General features: G+C 48.7%; 1 protein-coding gene across 2 annotated transcripts in view; it reads right to left on the bottom strand.

Moving 5' to 3' along the window:
- Positions 1 to 20357, bottom strand: part of kifap3a (kinesin-associated protein 3a) — a 37795-nt gene extending 17438 nt beyond the window's left edge. The window contains exons 1-14 of one of the 2 annotated variants that reach the window (XM_045687875.1): positions 20165 to 20357; positions 19447 to 19578; positions 18338 to 18480; positions 18159 to 18211; positions 17871 to 18012; positions 16835 to 16934; positions 16137 to 16261; positions 15766 to 15864; positions 14942 to 15120; positions 13969 to 14131; positions 10369 to 10469; positions 3101 to 3209; positions 2879 to 2991; positions 1712 to 1877 (exon numbers count right to left, since the gene is read on the bottom strand). In XM_045687875.1, the coding sequence (XP_045543831.1) occupies positions 1712 to 1877; positions 2879 to 2991; positions 3101 to 3209; positions 10369 to 10469; positions 13969 to 14131; positions 14942 to 15120; positions 15766 to 15864; positions 16137 to 16261; positions 16835 to 16934; positions 17871 to 18012; positions 18159 to 18211; positions 18338 to 18480; positions 19447 to 19578; positions 20165 to 20232 (1693 nt within the window). In that variant the 5' untranslated portion in view covers positions 20233 to 20357. The remainder of the gene's footprint in view (positions 1 to 1711; positions 1878 to 2878; positions 2992 to 3100; positions 3210 to 10368; positions 10470 to 13968; positions 14132 to 14941; positions 15121 to 15765; positions 15865 to 16136; positions 16262 to 16834; positions 16935 to 17870; positions 18013 to 18158; positions 18212 to 18337; positions 18481 to 19446; positions 19579 to 20164) is intronic. The other variant, XM_045687876.1, reaches the window with a different exon arrangement.
- Between the last annotated feature and the right edge of the window lie 269 nt (positions 20358 to 20626).

Below are 20626 nucleotides of genomic sequence, written 5' to 3'. Positions count from 1 at the left end.
TTACATAGGTATTCCTCTTGTTTTTAGCTCGTCCGGCAGCAAGGCGTCAGTGTCCAAAACGTGGCTGGCTTTCCCCTTATTATTCCTGATTGTTTCTGCCTCATACGTCTTGCGTTTGAGCCGTTGAATTGTGACTACACTTTGTCCCTGTACTGTCGTTTTGCCTCTTTGATTGCCTTACGGAGGGCATAGCTGGTCTGTTTGTACACGTTCGTGTTCCCAGTCACCTTGGCGTGATTAAATGCGATGGTTAGCGCTTTTCAGTTTTGAGCGAATGCTGCCATCTATCCACGTTTTTTGGTTTGGATAAGTTCTAATCATCACAGTAAGAACAACATCCTCTATGTACTTCCAGATGAACTCAGTCACTGAGTCAGTGTATACGTTAATACTATTCCCAGTCTGGGTGATCAAACAGTCTTGAAGCATAGATTCTGATTGGTCAGACCAATATTGAACAGTCCTTACTACGGTATTTTCTTTTTAAGTATCTGCCTATAGGAAAATGGAGGCGTGATCTGATCTGCCGAAGGGAGGACGGGGGAGGGCATTGTAGACATTACAGTAACAATGGTCAAGAGTGATCGAGCAGCACAGATGTGTTGATATTTTCCTCAGATTTCCTTTATTCAAGTCTCCAGCTACAATAAATGCGGCCTCAGGATATGCAGTTTCCAGTTCAAATCAAATCATATTTTATTTGTCAAATACACATGGTTAGCAGATGTTAATGCAAGTGTAGCGAAATGCACAAAGTCCAGTGTAGTTCCTTGAGAGCTGTCGCGGAGTCGGCTTGGTGGTGGACATATACGGCTGTGACGATGACTGAAGAGAATTCTCTCAGGAGGTAATGCGGCCGGCATTTGATGGTGAGGTATTCCAGATCGAAAGAACAAAGGAACTGGAGTTCCTGTACGCTACCACAATCACACCATGAGTAGTTAATTATGAAACATACACCTCTACCTTTCTTTTTCTCTGAGTGTTCTTTCTTCCTGTCCACGAGATATATGGAAAACCCCGCTGGTTGAATGGACGAGGACAGCATATCCGGAGAGAGCCATGATTCCGTAAAACAGAGCATGTAACAGTTCCTGATGTCTCTCTGGAAGGAGATCCTCACCCTAAGCTTGTCTACTTTATTGTCCAGGGACTGAGCGTTAGTGCGTAATATACTCGGAAGCGGTGGATGGTATGCATGCTTCCTGAGTCTCACTATGAGCCCAGTCCTTGTTCCTCTTTTCCGGCGACAGCGACTTGGAGCAGCCCCTGGCATGAACGGAATTACCTCGGAAGTTCAAACAAAGGATCCAATTCAGGGAATTTCTGGTTGAAATTCTGGTGAGTGACTGCTGATCTAATATCCCAAAGTTATTTCCGGGTTTTAGGTAATAATGCAAGAAACATTCCGAGCAAATCATTTAAGAAATAATACAAACAAAAAGTTTGTGCAAAGTTGTCTAGGAGCTAGAAACAGGGCAACCATGTCTGTTGGCACCATCTTGTCATCTTTCTCAAGTTCATCAGGGTGAATACACCTGTAAGTTACAGCATCAGTCCCCCCCACCTTTTTATCCCCCTCTCTGCCTCCCTCCATCCATGGTTTGAAGCAGTCTTTGAGGCCTACCTGGTTTGAGGTGGTCTTTGAGGCCTACCTGGGTTGAGGTGGTCTTTGAGGTCTACCTGGATTGAGGTGGTCTTTGAGGCCTACCTGGATTGAGGTGGTCTTTGAGGTAGGGCACCAGGTTGTACTCCTTCAGCACCAGTTCCCAGTCCAGGTCAGGGATGGTGAGGTTAGCCAGAGTCCCCAGACACTCTATCACATACTCCTCCCTCTCCTCCGCTCCTATCTGAGCTGCTAGGTCACCCACATAGTCCTTATGGGGTACGAGAAGGGGGTTGGTTACTATAGAGACACAGGGCAGGGTTCAGCACTACAATGTTTGTTGTAATAGTGTAGCTATGAATTCAGTTACTAGTATAAGAACACACGTAGCTATGGATTCAGTTACTAGCATAAGAACACACGTAGCTATGGATTCAGTAACTAGCATAAGAACACACGTAGCTATGGATTCAGTAACTAGCATAAGAACACACGTAGCTATGGATTCAGTTACTAGCATAAGAACACACGTAGCTATGGATTCAGTAACTAGCATAAGAACACACGTAGCTATGGATTCAGTAACTAGCATAAGAACACACATAGCTATGGATTCAGTTACTAGCATAAGAACACACGTAGCTATGGATTCAGTAACTAGCATAAGAACACACGTAGCTATGGATTCAGTAACTAGCATAAGAACACACGTAGCTATGGATTCAGTTACTAGCATAAGAACACACGTAGCTATGGATTCAGTAACTAGCATAAGAACACACGTAGCTATGGATTCAGTACCTAGCATAAGAACACACGTAGCTATGGATTCAGTACCTAGCATAAGAACACACGTAGCTATGGATTCAGTAACTAGCATAAGAACACACGTAGCTATGGATTCAGTAACTAGCATAAGAACACACGTAGCTATGGATTCAGTAACTAGCATAAGAACACACGTAGCTATGGATTCAGTAACTAGCATAAGAACACACGTAGCTATGGATTCAGTTACTAGCATAAGAACACACGTAGCTATGGATTCAGTTACTAGCATAAGAACACACGTAGCTATAGATTCAGTTACTAGCAATAGAACACACGTAGCTATGGATTCAGTTACTAGCATAAGAACACACGTAGCTATGGATTCAGTAACTAGCATAAGAACACAGATCATGTGAGCCTGTCTAGCCTTATCCGTCTATATCCATACTAAGCATGTTGAAGCTCATCAGTGTTAAGAGTGGGGGTAAGTTTAGTACTCACTATGAAGAGGTTCTTGGTGGGTCCGTCATGTTGTGACAAGTTCCTGATCATCTTCATGATAAGAACATCCTTTAACTTCAGACCCCTCTTCATCAGCATCTTCAGACCATTACCTAGGTACAGGAGAACAGCATTAGGAGTGTGTGTGTGTGTGTGTGTGTGTGTGTGTGTGTGTGTGTGTGTGTGTGTGTGTGTGTGTGTGTGTGTGTGTGTGTGTTGTACCTTCACAGATGAGCTGTGTGTTCCTCTTATTGGCTGCCAGGTTGATGCAGAAGGAGATGAGCTCAGGGTCCATGTGACTCTCACCACACTCAAACAGCATCTTCATCAACTGTCAATCAATCATCAATACCAATTCATCATCAATCAATATAGTTGGCCAGCAGTCAGTCAGTGTGTTATGGGTGTGTCTGTTCCCAAGCCTTTCTCTCTACTGTTTGTGTATGGATGTTTGTTTGGCGACATCATTGGCTGAGTGGATGAATCACATCATCACCATGTTGATGACACTGGTCAACATAGCTTCCATACAGTCATTTAGTGGGTCGCCATGGTGACACAAGATGGGTTAACCGCAGAGTACGAGAACAGGCAGCTGTTCCCTGAGGTGAGCAGAAAGGTACAGTACACTCGTTGCTGTCTAATCAGGTCTGTGCCTGTCAAGACCCTGGAGGGGAAACCTGAAAGGGCTTGCAAACAGACAACGAGGAGAGAGAGATAGCGAAATAGAGAGCAAGAGAGAGATGGAGAGAGGGAGGGGGAGAGAGAGAGAGAGGGGGGGGGAGTGGCCAGCAGGAAAAGGCCTTGGAGGTCAACTTTGGGCGGGCACAGGTTCAAAAACGAGTCGCCCACAGCCCCTGCCCTCTGCTCCCCGTCTCCCAGCTCTCCTTCTCTGATTTAACATTAAACAGGAAAGGCTTTAAGCAGGGGCACTGCAGGCCCGCTCCCTGTGAGGAGTCAGCAGTGTGCAATCTCACACACACACACACACACACACACACACACACACACACACACACACACACACACACACACACACACACACACACACACACACACACACACACACACACACACACACAGGCCCCGAGTCGGGTATCACATACCAGGGGCCCTGGACCCCAAATCAGCCCCGTCTAGACTCTCTGGCACCTGCCTCTGCTTATTTACCACAGCACAGTACAGCCAGAGGAGGCCTAGCGCCATACTACACAGCACACCCTCACTATCTAACCCCTCACTGCCCTCCTCCACCCCCACTATCTAACCCCTCACTGCCCTCCTCCACCCCCACTATCTAACCCCTCACTGCCCTCCTCCACCCCTCACTATCTAACCCCTCACTGCCCTCCTCCACCCCCACTATCTAACCCCTCACTGCCCTCCTCCACCCCCACTATCTAACCCCTCACTGCCCTCCTCCACCCCCACTATCTAACCCCTCACTGCCCTCCTCCACCCCCACTGCCCTCCTCCACCCCTCACTGCCCTCCTCCACCCCTCACTCTTGCCCTCCTCCACCCCTCACTATCTAACCCCTCACTGCCCTCCTCCACCCCTCACTATCTAACCCCTCACTGCCCTCCTCCACCCCTCACTATCTAACCCCTCACTGCCCTCCTCCACCCCTCACTATCTAACCCCTCACTGCCCTCCACCCCTCACTATCTAACGCCTCACTGCCCTCCACCCCTCACTATCTAACGCCTCACTGCCCTCACTATCTAACCCCTCACTGCCCTCCACCCCTCACTATCTAACGCCTCACTGCCCTCCACCCCTCACTATCTAACCCCTCACTGCCCTCCACCCCTCACTATCTAACCCCTCACTGCCCTCCACCCCTCACTATCTAACGCCTCACTGCCCTCCTCCATCCCTCACTATCTAACCCCTCACTGCCCTCCTCCACCCCTCACTATCTAACCCCTCACTGCCCTCCTCCACCCCTCACTATCTAACCCCTCACTGCCCTCCACCATGTAACCCCTCACTGCCCTCACTATCTAACCCCTCACTGCCCTCCACCCCTCACTATCTAACCCCTCCACCCCTCACTATCTAACCCCTCACTGCCCTCCACCCTCACTATCTAACCCCTCACTGCCTTCCACCACTCACTATCTAACGCCTCACTGCCCTCCACCCCTCACTATCTAACCCCTCACTGCCCTCCATCCCTCACTGCCCTCCACCACCCCTCACTATCTAACCCCTCACTGCCTTCCACCCCTCACTGCCCTCCACCCCTCACTATGTAACCCCTCACTGCCCTCCACCCCTCACTATCTAACCCCTCACTGCCCTCCACCCCTCACTATCTAACCCCTCACTGCCCTCCACCCCTCACTATCTAACCCCTCACTGCCCTCCACCCCTCACTATCTAACCCCTCACTATCTAACCCCTCACTGCCCTCCACCCCTCACTATCTAAACCCTCACTGCCCTCCACCCCTCACTGCCCTCCACATCTAACCCCTCACTGCCCTCCACTCCTCACTATCTAACCCCTCACTGCCCTCCTCCACCCCTCACTATCTAACCCCTCACTGCCCTCCTCCACCCCTCACTATCTAACCCCTCACTGCCCTCCTCCACCCCTCACTATCTAACCCCTCACTGCCCTCCTCCACCCCTCACTATCTAACCCCTCACTGCCCTCCTCCACCCCTCACTATCTAACCCCTCACTGCCCTCCTCCACCCCTCACTATCTAACCCCTCACTGCCCTCCTCCACCCCTCACTATCTAACGCCTCACTGCCCTCCTCCACCCCTCACTATCTAACGCCTCACTGCCCTCCACCCCTCACTGCCCTCCACCCTCACTATCTAACCCCTCACTGCCCTCCACTCCTCACTATCTAACCCCTCACTGCCCTCCACCCCTCACTATCTAACCCCTCACTGCCCTCCACCCCCACTATCTAACCCCTCATTGCCTTCCACCCCCACCATCTAACCCCTCACTGCCCTCACTATCTAACCCCTCACTGCCCTCCACCCCTTACTATCTAACCCCTCATTGCCTTCCACCCCCACCATCTAACGCCTCACTGCCCCCCACCCCTCACTATCTAACCCCTCCACCCCTCACTATCTAACCCCTCACTGCCCTCCACCCTCACTATCTAACGCCTCACTGCCTTCCACCCCTCACTATCTAACGCCTCACTGCCCTCCACCCCTCACTATCTAACCCCTCACTGCCCTCCACCCCCTCACTGCCCTCCACCACCCCTCACTATCTAACCCCTCACTGCCCTCCACCCCTCACTATCTAACCCCTCACTGCCTTCCACCCCTCACTATCTAACCCCTCACTGCCCTCCACCCCTCACTGCCCTCCACCCCTCACTATGTAACCCCTCACTGCCCTCCACCCCTCACTATCTAACCCCTCACTGCCCTCCACCCCTCACTATCTAACCCCTCACTGCCCTCCACCCCTCACTATCTAACCCCTCACTGCCCTCCACCCCTCACTATCTAACCCCTCACTGCCCTCTACCCCTCACTATCTAACCCCTCACTGCCCTCTACCCCTCACTATCTAACCCCTCAATATCTAACCCCTCACTGCCCTCCACCCCTCACTATCTAACCCCTCACTGCCCTCCACCCCTCACTAGCTAACCCCTCATTGCCCTCCACCCCTCACTATCTAACCCCTCACTGCCCTCCACCCCTCACTATCTAACCCTTCATTGCCCTCCACCCCTCACTATCTAACCCCTCATTGCCCTCCACCCCTCACTATCTAACCCCTCACTGCCCTCCACCCTCACTATCTAACCCCTCACTGCCCTCCACCCCTCACTATCTAACCCCTCACTGCCCTCCACCATCTAACCCCTCACTGCCCTCACTATCTAACCCCTCACTGCCCTCCACCCCTCACTATCTAACCCCTCATTGCCTTCCACCCCCACCATCTAACGCCTCACTGCCCTCCACCCCTCACTATCTAACCCCTCCACCCCTCACTATCTAACCCCTCACTGCCCTCCACCCTCACTATGTAACACCTCACTATCTAACCCCTCACTGCCCTCCACCCCTCACTATCTAACCCCTCACTGCCCTCCACCCCTCACTGCCCTCCACCACCCCTCACTATCTAACCCCTCACTGCCCTCCACCCCTCACTATCTAACCCCTCACTGCCCTCCACCCCTCACTATCTAACCCCTCACTGCCCTCCACCCCTCACTATCTAACCCCTCACTGCCCTCCACCCCTCACTATCTAACCCCTCACTGCCCTCCACCCCCACTATCTAACCCCTCACTGCCCTCCACCCCCACTATCTAACCCCTCACTGCCCTTCACCCCCACTATCTAACCCCTCACTGCCCTCTACCCCTCACTATCTAACCCCTCACTGCCCTTTACCCCTCACTATCTAATCCCTCACTGCCCTCTACCCCTCACTATCTAACCCCTCACTATCTAACCCCTCACTGCCCTCCACCCCTCACTATCTAACCCCTCACTGCCCTCCACCCCTCACTGCCCCTCACTATCTAACCCCTCATTGCCCTCCACCCCTCACTATCTAACCCCTCACTGCCCTCCACCCCTCACTATCTAACCCCTCACTGCCCTCCACCCCTCACTATCTAACCCCTCACTGCCCTCCACCCCTCACTATCTAACCCCTCACTGCCCTCCCCCTCACTATCTAACCCCTCACTGCCCTCCACCCCTCACTATCTAACCCCTCACTGCCCTCCACCCCTCACTGCCTTCCACCCCCACTATCTAACCCCTCACTGCCCTCCACCCCTCACTATCTAACCCCTCACTGCCCTCCACCCCTCACTATCTAACCCCTCACTGCCCTCCCCCCTCACTATCTAACCCCTCACTGCCCTCCCCCCTCACTATCTAACCCCTCACTGCCCTCCACCCCTCACTATCTAACCCCTCACTGCCCTCCACCCCTCACTGCCTTCCACCCCTCACTATCTAACCCCTCACTGCCCTCCACCCCTCACTGCCCTCCACCCCTCACTATCTAACCCCTCACTGCCTTCCACCCCTCACCATCTAACCCCTCACTGCCTTCCACCCCTCACTATCTAACCCCTCACTGCCCTCCACCCCTCACTATCTAACCCCTCACTGCCTTCCACCCCTCACCATCTAACCCCTCACTGCCTTCCACCCCTCACTATCTAACCCCTCACTGCCCTCCACCCCTCACTGCCCTCCACCCCTCACTGCCCTCCACCCCTCACTATCTAACCCCTCACTGCCTTCCACCCCTCACCATCTAACCCCTCACTGCCTTCCACCCCTCACTATCTAACCCCTCACTGCCTTCCACCCCTCACTATCTAACCCCTCACTGCCCTCCACCCCTCACTGCCCTCCACCCCTCACTATCTAACCCCTCACTGCCCTCCACCCCTCACCATCTAACCCCTCACTGCCTTCCACCCCCACTATCTAACCCCTCACTGCCCTCCACCATCTAACCCCTCACTGCCCTCCACCCCTCACTGCCCTCCACCCCCACTATCTAACCCCTCACTGCCCTCCACCATCTAACCCCTCACTGCCCTCCACCCCTCACTGCCCTCCACCCCTCACTATCTAACCCCTCACTGCCCTCCACCCCTCACTATCTAACCCCTCACTGCCTTCCACCCCTCACTATCTAACCCCTCATTGCCCTCCACCCCCACTATCTAACCCCTCACTGCCCTCCACCATCTAACCCCTCACTGCCCTCCACCATCTAACCCCTCACTGCCCTCCACCCCTCACTATCTAACCCCTCACTGCCCTCCACCCCTCACTATCTAACCCCTCACTGCCCTCCACCCCTCACTATCTAACCCCTCACTGCCCTCCACCATCTAACCCCTCACTGCCCTCCACCCCTCACTATCTAACCCCTCACTGCCCTCCACCCCTCACTGCCCTCCACCCCTCACTATCTAACCCCTCACTGCCTTCCACCCCCACTATCTAACCCCTCACTGCCCTCCACCATCTAACTCCTCACTGCCCTCCACCCCTCACCATCTAACCCCTCACTGCCCTCCACCCCTCACTATCTAACCCCTCACTGCCCTCCACTCCTCACTATCTAACCCCTCACTGCCCTCCACCATCTAACCCCTCACTGCCCTCCACCCCTCACCATCTAACCCCTCACTGCCCTCCACCCCTCACTATCTAACCCCTCACTGCCCTCCACTCCCACTATCTAACCCCTCACTGCCCTCCACCCTCAATCTAACTCCTCACTGCCCTCCACCCCTCACCATCTAACCCCTCACTGCCCTCCACTCCTCACCATCTAACCCCTCACTGCCCTCCACTCCTCACCATCTAACCCCTCACTGCCCTCCACCCCTCACTATCTAACTCCTCACTGCCCTCCACCCCTCACTATCTAACCCCTCACTGCCCTCCACTCCTCACCATCTAACCCCTCACTGCCCTCCACCCCCACTATCTAACCCCTCACTGCCCTCCACCCCTCACTCTTCTCCTCTCTACCTTTCCTCCCTGGGCCTGGGGAAAGGCCTGACCCAGCTCTTCTCCCATCTACCTCTCCTCCCTGGGCCTAGGGCAAGGCCTGACCCAGCTCTTCTCCCGAGAGGAGAAGAGCTGGGTCAGGCCTGCCTGGTAGAGAGGAGAAGAGCTGGGCCAGGCCTGGTAGAGAGGAAAAGGAGAGAAAGGAAAAGGAGTAGGGGAAGGAAGGATATGTTGAGCTGGCCAAAGAGCAAGGACAAAAAATAGGTAGCTTGATGAGGAAGCCTGTCCACAGAGAGAGAGAGGGAAGATGGAGAGTAGAGGGGGTCAAGACCATCCCTAGAGGGGAGGGGGTTAGAGGGCCTGGGGTCAAAGGTCTATTTCCGGTCATGCTGCTACCCAGCATCCTTTCTGACACTCCGACCCCGCGGGGCAGATCTACTGGCGACACGACCCACTACACAAACAACCCTGTTTATGAGCATCTGGCCCGCATTTACACCCAATCTTACAACACAAACAGAATAAACATTTAAATAATCTATGAAAGACTGACAGGAAATCAGACATAACGTAATCAATATGACATCTCCTCAATTCCATTCTGACATCACTCAAATCTTGAACACTCAAAATCTATTTTCTAGATACAGCGCTCCAATTAGTAAAAACAAAAAAAGTGGTATGAATAAATGGAGCTTTCATCACAGTGAGAGTGAAGGCTGGTCAGCTGTCCTCCGGTGTTTGGGTGCAGATGTAGCGTGTCCCCCTCTCTCTCCATCGCGCTCTTTCTCTCTCCATTCCTCCCACTCTCACAAGCTCTCTCTTTCTCTGTCCATCCTCCCCTCTGTCCATCCATCCCCAGCTCTCCATCTATCCCACTCCTTCTTTCCATCCCTTTCCACCCCTCCCTCTCTCTCTCTCATGAATAATTCCAGGGCTGTTAGCCTCGATGCTAATGCTGTCTGGCCCCTGGGTGTACATTACCCAGTCTTACCTGTGGTATGCAGTCTGTGTAGGCAAACATGGACTTGAATCGGTCATCCACACTGATGTGGTACAGAATGCACATACACAGCTGTCCCTGCTTCTCGTCAGCTGGAACATAAACAGAGAGAGAGAGAAGAGAAGCACAGAGACATAGACAGAGAGAGAGACAGAGAGAGAGACATAGACAGAGAGAGAGACATAGACAGAGAGAGAGAGACATAGACAGAGAGAGAGAGACATAGACAGAGAGAGAGAGACATAGACAGAGAGAGAGAGACATAGACAGAGAGAGAGACATAGACAGAGAGAGAGACATAGACAGAGACAAAGAACGTAGACAGAGAGAGACAGAGACAGAGACAGAGAGAGAGACATAGAGACAGAGAAAGAGACACAGAGACAGAGAGACAGAGACATAGAGATATAGAGACAGAGACAGAGAGACATAGACAGAGAAAGAGACAGAGACATAGAGACAGAGAGACATAGACAGAGAGAGAGACAGAGACAGAGAGAGAGACAGAGACATAGAGACAGAGAGACATAGACAGAGAGACATAGACAGAGACAGAGAGACAGAGAGACATAGAGACAGAGACAGAGACAGAGAGACAGAGAGACATAGACAGAGAGAGAGACATAGAGACAATAGAGACAGAGACATAGAGACAGAGAGACAGAGAGACATAGACAGAGAGACATAGACAGAGACATAGAGACAAGAGACAGAGAGACATAGACAGAGAGACATAGACAGAGAGAGAGACATAGACAGAGACAAAGAACGTAGACAGAGAGAGACAGAGACAGAGACAGAGAGAGAGACATAGAGACAGAGAAAGAGACACAGAGACAGAGACATAGAGATATAGAGACAGAGACAGAGAGACATAGACAGAGAAAGAGACAGAGACATAGAGACAGAGAGACATAGACAGAGAGAGAGACATAGAGACAGAGACAGAGAGACAGAGACAGAGAGAGAGACAGAGACATAGAGACAGAGAGACATAGACAGAGACAGAGAGACATAGACAGAGACATAGAGACAGAGAGACAGAGAGACAGAGAGACAGAGAGACAGAGAGACATAGAGACAGAGAGACATAGACAGAGAGAGAGACACATAGAGACAGAGACATAGAGACAGAGACACATAGACAGAGAGACATAGACAGAGACATAGAGACAAGAGACAGAGAGACAGAGAGACATAGACAGAGAGAGAGACATAGAGACAGAGGTGAATGAATAAATGAATGAGGAGCAGTACATTTACATTCTGCTTCATGGGACGAGACTAGTGTGCGACACACACGTCCACTACAGGTTAAATAACATACAGTTAACCACCACTCTAAAACAATATGGTTTAGTAGTAGAAAAGCTAGCTATGCAAAGACAATGAAAACATGTTCTTATTGCAGGTTTCTAGGAGGTTATTTTACAGCAGTCTGAGAGACATGGCTCTGACTCTGTGTTAAACTGTCAGGTAGCTCTGCTCTCAGAGCGTTTAGGAGTTTGACCCAAACCACTGCAGGGCAAATGCAGGCCTCTCCAGAGAGGCAGCTAACTAACACCATGGAGTCACTGAAGACTGGTCTGTAGAGGTAGAGGGGCCGGCCACATTGAGTCAGCACAGCACTAGCGATGGGTCTCAGCAAGACCACTGATCTGACAGAGCAGAGCAACCCAGTCCAGTACTAACTGGTCCTAAGCCGTGGTCAGGGATCATGCAGGGGAGGCAGCCTACTGGAACCAGATGGGCTCACTGAACTCCTGGAAACAAGGGAAAAGAGACGGCTTGGAGGTTTCATTGGGAAAACAGGAGGAAGCATCAATTTTACTGCCTTTAATAAAGCTACGCTGCTCAGGCCCTTGCAGTGCCACGATTGGCACAAACATGTGCTTCTCATTAGTGGAGCCCTCAACCTGTACCTAAACACACTCACATGAGCGTGCACACAAGACACACTCACACTCATCTGACCTGGCAAACTCCCTCACTACACCGGTAGAAACATGGAGGATCCTTTATGGGGAAAGAGAGAGACCCCATTAAAATGTTCAAAACACCACTAGAGCCCCAGTGAAAGAAAGAGTGGGGAGCTGTTAAGAATTATCTAGAGTGTTCAGGGGCAGTTAGTGGGAGAGCTAAACTCCAATTACACCCTGTTCTGATTTAAAACCACTCAACCTTGATAAAATCACACCGCCATGCATTAGTGGTCTCTGGGGCAGTTTTGTGGACAGTATACTATTGTTGTTAGTACAGTTTATTGAGTAAATAACAATACTGGTTCAATCTTCAAAGAAAAAAAACCATAAAGAAAATGTCCCTGTAATAGCCATTCAGTGTAATGGAATGATTCTGGAATAAATTAGGAGTATTTTCTTTACTGTAAAACGTGGTACTTCAGCAGAACCCATGACAGATAGTCACGTCAACAACAAAGAGCCAGTGGTCAGGTGAAGGGTTGAAAGGATTGAGATGTCGTAGTTGGTCCTAAATCCTGGTTGAGATGGAGGGATCAGGAGGAAGGTGAAGAGGAGGAGTAACCCACACTTCTCCCTTTCATCTTATCAGCCCAGGTTGGGAAACCCTAGTGGGGGCTGATGGGACAGGGATCAGAGGGATGGCAGACGTCACCTCACACCCTCACAGCAGAACAGAACAGAGCAGAGAGGAACGGTTATCTCTCTGGAGATAAGAGGGGCATCTCTGGACACAAACACAGAGGAAAGGACACCACATCACAGAGGCTAGAAGATTATTAATAAGGCCTCTATTCATCTGAGTTTGAAATCACACACACACAAAAAAAAAGTCAAGAATAAACAAAAGTGTAATAGCAATGGGAAAGAGTGAATCTTACAAACGCACACACACTCTCTAAAATCAGCACAGGAGGTTGGTGGCATCTTAATTGGGGAGGACGGACTCGTGGTAATGACTGGAGCGGAATAAGTGGAATGGTGTCAAATACATCAAACACATGGTTTCCATGGTTTCCATGTGTTTGATGCCATTCCATTCACTCCGTTTCAGCCATTATTATGAGCTGTCCTCCCCTCAGCAGCCTCCACTGAAAATGAGATATATTCATCTATGTTTAGCCTAAGCGTGGACAGGACGTGCGCCTGTACATGATGTGTGTATGCGTAGGTGCACGCACACGTGTATGTCTCATTCTAAAAGAAAATCAAATAAATCCCTCCCAAATCTCTGTAGACCCCTCCTCAGCCTCTTCGGCCAGCTCCTACAAAAACAACATTTATGCTGGGGCCCAGAGTGTTATTCTAACAAATATATTATATTAATTATGCAAGTTACCCGACCCTCCCTGGAGAGGCTTCAAAGGGCCCATCACAGATGCTCCCAGCCGTGCCACATGACCCCCTGGATGAGCGAACGCACCAATCACACACTGGATCTTGTTTCAGGAAGTCATTTTTCTAATGGCCACCAGAGCCAGAACCAGCCTCGCTGTGTCCACAGCTTTATAACAGCCTGCACCTGCACACACTGACACACACTTACTTAGACATACTGAAACGCACACACACACTCAAACACACACACACAGGGAGTTGTGTCTGTCAGTACCTAGCATTAAGGAGAGTTTGGGGATGAGTCCAGCCTGAACCATCTGGCTGCGGAGGCCTGTGTCAAAGGAGAGGTTGAGGAGCAGACGCAGGGTAGTGTTCAGTAGGTTCTCATGATCACAGGCCAGCAGCCTGGCTAGCTTCTCCACCGCATACGTCTCTGCCTGAACACCAGGGAAAAGCCTAGTTATTCAACACATCCCGGTAGAAAGTACACCTCTACACACCCTACTTCAATAACCAAACCCACAATCCTTCTTTCACCATGTTGGACTTCATCAGACTTCACCCATGTTGGGGTCAGTTTCATTTGAACTGAGTTCATTCAATTAATTACTTGAAATGAATTCAATGGATTTGTAACAGTCAGAATGTCAAGAGAAAGCAGCATAGACACACAGTGTTTACAGGCAGGTGGAGGTGTTGAGATGATGCATCAAGGACATGTCTAAAACGTACCAAGAAAGTAGAGCAAACCATATACCTGCACAGTGTCCCAAGTACACTGCTACTGTGTTCACAAGGAAATCCCCACAAGTACAAATCCAGTCTGCACCTAATCAACTGTAGTTCCTTTCACTATCTTACAACTGTTATCTGATGTTCAATACAATCCTAACTCAGCCTGGCTTGATAAAGGCACACCAACTGGCTGAGATCAGATCCAGGTGGAACTGCATTATAGTAGGACAGGGACATAGAGCAGAGATCACTAGTCTGTACAAGAAGACATCCAAAAAATGACTCTTACGCTAACAAAATGTAAACCATTAGAGATTACCTCAATCGGAGGACCTGCGACTTTGTATGTATTTTCCTCACCATGTTGAGACTCCTGGCCTTTTTTTCTCCTCCTTCATCCTTGCATTCCTCCCCCTCTCTCTATCCCCCTCTATGCCCCTCTATCCCCCCTCTATCCCCCTCTCCCTCTATCCCCCTCCCTCTCTACCCCTCTCCCTTCCCCTCTCCCTCACCATGTCGTTCTTGTTCTCCAGGAAGATGCTGAGTTTCTTGAGAAAGGAGACCACGAGCACCAGTAGCTCCTCGTCCTCCCGGTCCAGGGTCTTCACCAGCATGTGGACGATGTTCTTGTTCCTCATTTTCAGCTCTGTACGTGTGTCCTCAGCCAGGTTTAACAACAGGTACAGAGCCACTGGGGAGAACAGGGAGAGGACATGGGATTTGAGAATTAGATAGTGCTTTAACTTGTTATTACTATGTTATAACCAATGCAAACATTTTTTAAATAATAATAATATACTATGTAATACTTTGTAATGTAATCACCATGTTATTACATAATAATACATGTAAAAAGTTATACTATGTAATATTGTCATGTTATCACCATGTTATTACCATGTAATAACTGATATACAAAATATACAATGCAATGTAATCACTATGTTATTAATTGTAATATTATTGCTTATTACATCATTGCATTATCAAACACTAACAGTGCTGCTCAACACACCACTGGCCTTCTGCTCAACACACCACTGGCCTTCTGCTCAACACACCACTGGCCTTCTGCTCAACACACCACTGGCCTTCTGCTCAACACACCACTGGCCTTCTGCTCAACACACCACTGGCCTTCTGCTCAACACACCACTGGCCTTCTGCTCAACACACCACTGGCCTTCTGCTCAACACATCACTGGCCTTCTGCTCAACACATCACTGGCCTTCTGCTCAACACATCACTGGCCTTCTGCTCAACACATCACTGGCCTTCTGCTCAACACACCACTGGCCTTCTGCTAGGCATGTTAATGTACCACTTTTACTGTACCTCGTAGAAGCTGCTCCTGCTTGCTCAGGAGGCCCTGGTATTTCTTCAAGGCTTTCTCATGTTCCTTCTTCACATTCTGGTTGTCAGGGTCCTCTTCACGTGAAAACAGTCAAGGAAGGAGTACTGCTGCTACACTGATCCAATCAACTCACCATAGAGAACTTATATAGTCACATGTTTTATATCACTCTATTACAACGTCCAAAAAAGAACAACCATTCATTGCCTTTCCTTCTATACTGTGACATTATGATTAAAATGAAGAGATATGCCAACACTGAGGACAGCAGAGACCCTGAGGTGTTGACCCTCTGAAGCAGCAAGGTATTGTAACATCATTCATGTGACCTTTGACCTTAGCTGAAGGATATAAGCCTTCTTCTTCTTCTGCAGTTCATCCTGCCAGAGGTCGTACCTCTTCAGCTCGTGTTCAGTGATGTTCATACAGAGGGCTCCGATCTTATAGTGGGTCACTAGCCCATGAAACTGGGAGAAACTGGGGATGGGAAGAGGAAAGGTTTACAAGGCTTCCACTTGTTCAAAAGTGCACATCGTTCATCATCATGCAACACCTATTTGGACCACAATCGGGAGCTCAGATTGAAATGATCCCATCACCTGAGAGCTTAGTCCAAAAAAGTTGTGCCAAAATAAAACCTTAAAGCATCGAGTCCAACAGTATCTCTTATCTCCTACTCATAATCAGCCAGACACAAACCAGATCATTGTAAAACCCCAACAGCATAGCACTGCCATGGAGCGAGATCAAGAAAGACTATCAGTTTTCAGAACAACGTAGATCCGCTCACAACTCAAATCGCTCTTGACAAGTAGTTTATATATCATCCTTTCAAGGGTAATTTTAATGTTTCCTGAAACCCCTGGTTGGAAAGTAAGGTTTTGGTCTATGTTGTCATAGTTGTGCGACTTCTGTCAGAATGAGAGAGAGAGAGGGAAGAAAGAGAGGGAAGAAAGAGAGGGAAGAAAGAGAGGGAAGAAAGAGAGGGAAGAAAGAGAGGGAAGAAAGAGAGGGAAGAAAGAGAGGGAAGAAAGAGAGGGAATTGTGTACCTGGAGAAGCAGAAGAAGACGTAGATAATGGTAGTTGCCATGTCAACGCTCTGTTTCCAGTCCTCCCTCAGGACTCTGGCCAGGGCTCCCAGGGCCGTTTCTGACGAGGAGCAGACACACAGTCAGGTTAGAGAGACGTGGTATGTGTGTGTGTGTGTGTGTGTGTGTGTGGGGGGGGGGGAAATAGGAGATAGGGTGGGGAGCAAGGAGAGAGGGAAGTGATCGAGGAAGTGGAGAAGAGATTATTTGAAGGAAATGGACAGACTGTTAGGATTGGGAAGGGAAGTATGGAGTAGGGGTGATGGAAAGAGTCAACTAGAGATGACAGTCAGGTTGGGGTTGGGGTGGGAGGTTAAGGTAAAGAACCTGGGTGAATGTAAGGGGTTCCAGGCTCACATGGCTTTGAGCTATGGGTGACCTTCATTGTAAAGACACATATCACGTTGTTTCATTTCCCCTGGCCCTCTCCTCTTTCCTCACTGACCCCAGGTCTCACAGTTCTACCATTATCAACATCTGACCACTTGATGCGTTACGACAAAGTGAACCCGTGATGCATATTGACAGTTACAAATGAAGCCATGCCATCTTCTGACAGTTGTAATGGATGATGGCCTTGTGCTGCTGTGAGAGAAAACAGCTCTGCCATCAGGGAAGGGAATAGGAAGGGCTTGGCTGTGTTTTTCTTATGAATGGGATGGGCTGCTGGCTGAGAGAATGGATTATATCAACCAATGACACTAGTTTGGCTAGCATCTGGCCTGTATAGCTTTCATACACCCAGCAGAGCGGAGTAGGGATGGGTGCAAGTACTCGAGTATAACAAGTAATTGGAACAACAAATAGCATACCGCAAACATTTTGCATTCAGCCTGGTTTCACGCTTATATGCGAGTATTCGAGTACTCATCAAAATTACTTTCATGAAAATACTCAAACACAGACATTCTCTAAAATGCCCAGTCCATAGAGCAGATGATTACTCTAGGGCATACCATTGTGACAGATGAGGAAGGAACTCAAGGAAGGAGCGTACCATTCTGCAGGAGCTCTTCCAGGTTGTCAGGGTTGCGGGCGAGGTGGAGAATGAGGGTGGCTCCCCTGACCTTCTCTGGGATGTCTTCATACAGCAGCTCCACATAGTCATCTATGCTGTTGATGTTGGCCTCCTCATCCAGCTGACAACGACCCATTACAGTATGGGTGAGGAATGAGGAGGATTAATAACACAGAAATAATGCAATGAATCATGGTATCAAATACACAGAAATGGGCACAGACACACTGTCACACACATACAGATATTTGAAGACGCTTTCCTTACCTCCATCCCCTCAAATGGTGTGAGGTCTCTGGGCGAATGTTTCTCTTGTTTGTCTGTGAGGTGCAGGACAGGACAGCAAAGACACTAGTCAGCATGATGAACATGTATTTACATAATGAGTCATTCAGCCTGCAACTGCAGCCTATCAGGAACAGGCATTACCATAATGTAACCATTACCTGGCTTCTTGCGGTTCTGCAGGTAGAACAGCAGTTGTTCCACCTCTGGAAGTTCAGATGGATGAATGAGCCTGCATTCCTCCACCACCCTGCGAGCCAGGGTGGCAATGTCCGTGTTGGCGTTTAAGCTTTTAAGGCGGATGCTGTGAATAGAAAATACACATTTTGAGCAATTAGAAACAAAAAAACTATTTCCAATAACTCTTCAATGACTTCATCTTTTGTTAAGGCAAAATCAAATCAAACTTTATTTGTCACATGCGCCGAATACAACAGGTGTAGTAGATCTTACCGTGAAATGCTCACTTACAAGCCCTTAACCAAGGTGCAGTTCAAGACAGAGTTGAGAAAATATTTACCAAATAAACAAAAGTAAAAAATTATAAAATACAGATCAAGCCAAAACAAATCAAGCTAAAGCATCATGTGGCAGGGTAGGAAATGACCTCTGTTTTGGTCAGTGTTCCCCTGGGACTCTACTTAGTGGTGAACATGGTAGTATAAAAGAACCCATTGGACCTGTTCAGTAGTGATGGGCATTCGAGTATTTTCTGTGAACCGGCTCATTTAGCTCTATTTTGTAAAAGAGCAGGCTCCCAAACGGCTCTTCGTTCAAAATGCTTAAAAATATAGAACCATGAAAAAAATTGCTAATCTTCAATGTAAAATGTAAAGACCAAAATGTATGCTACCATTATGTCTGATCGTGAAATTCGATTTCAAATATATTTTTACCTGGCCAAATTATTAGATAGTCTGCCAAAAAAAGTACGTTTTATTGTTCCGCACTGAATTTCTTTTAGCGTGGACAAGATTTGACGCGCTCTAGCCACTATTTATTGTTTATGCAATGAGGATTTAATTAATTTGTCATTTATCTACAGAAAAACTAAAAAAGCAGTAGTAGCAGTATGCAAATCATGGAGCCAAATTAACGGCTCTTTCGCCGATGTAATTCGGTTCCCGACATTCACCAAAAAGATCCGTTCGTTGGCGAACGGCCCATTACTACTGTTCAGGTGAGAGTGACTGGAAAAACAACAACTTCAACGCTAATCTCATTTTCGTAGGTAATCCGCTAACGGTACATTAGACCCATGCTTAGCTACATTTTCTGACACTCCTTGCGTTCTCCAACCATCGGGTCCCCCATTTCCCCGAGGATAGTCGCCTCCACCTCATACTGAACAACGAGGGCTTTCTCTGTCGGGTGGACATCCAAACTCCCCCGTTTTACTTTCCTATAGATGGAGAGAAATGGCCAGGCAATTGATAATGATGATGATGAAGATCTGGATGATAAACCTGTTTCGATTTACAACATTCAATTCCAACCACCAAATCGTTAGACACTACTAGACAGTAAGCTTGTATACCTCAAAACACACTACCATCAGACACACACACAAGTGCAACACCTATCGCACCTTCACAAAAAAAACATTAAGACATGGCTAAAGACCAATCAGACTTGTGAACATTATCCCGAGCTGTTTATTGCCGCTGTCCATGTCTGTAGCTTGTGTCCTGTGTTGCTCTGGAGGTGCTCATTGTTTGTCTGTATTGTTATTGTATTTTTTTTAATAACTTGCTCAGGGACTGCTGTTGAAAATTAACCGGCTGGCTAAAACCGGCACTTTTACTTAAACGTTGATTAATGTGAACTGTCCCTGTTAAGAATGCACTCAAAATACACCAAATGTGTATTTAAAAATAATAATAATAATTTCAAAATACATTATGAGCCACGACGTCACATTTCAGTCACAGCTGATTGTCAAAACATCAGCATCTGTTTTCTAGCCACAGCTGGCTAGCTAACGTTACCTTTTCAAGTACCGTGCATCTTCTGCCTGCAGTTTGTCCATTTCGGAAAAATTATGGAAAACTAACATTGAATTTTCTTTCACTGTAAATTTAAACAAAACGACTGAATTGTCAAACGGTTACCTAGCTAAAATTGAGAGCTCTCATCGTTTATAGTTTTGCTGTTGCTAGGGTGAGACTGCCTTCCCGGCATGCAAAGCAGAAAATGCATAGAACGTTGAAATGCGGGCCAGAGAGCACCCTATCGCCATCTGTAGGTCTGGAGGAGAACTGTTGAAATGGGTTTAGCAGATTTTTACATTTCAGTCATTTAGCAGACGCACTTATCCAGTGAATGCATACATTTCATACACTTTTTTCCCCGTACTGGTCCCTCGTGGGAATCGAACCCACAACCCTGCCATTTCAAACACCATGCTCTATCAACTGAGCCACTGTTATCCAGTGTTCATGAGTGTTGTC

Source organism: Salmo salar, chromosome ssa10 (genome assembly GCF_905237065.1).
Source record: "Salmo salar chromosome ssa10, Ssal_v3.1, whole genome shotgun sequence".
In the NCBI taxonomy this organism is placed as follows: Eukaryota; Metazoa; Chordata; class Actinopteri; order Salmoniformes; family Salmonidae; genus Salmo; species Salmo salar.
The sequence above is the reverse complement of the archived record's forward strand: the minus strand, read 5'-3'. Positions and strand labels throughout refer to the sequence as shown.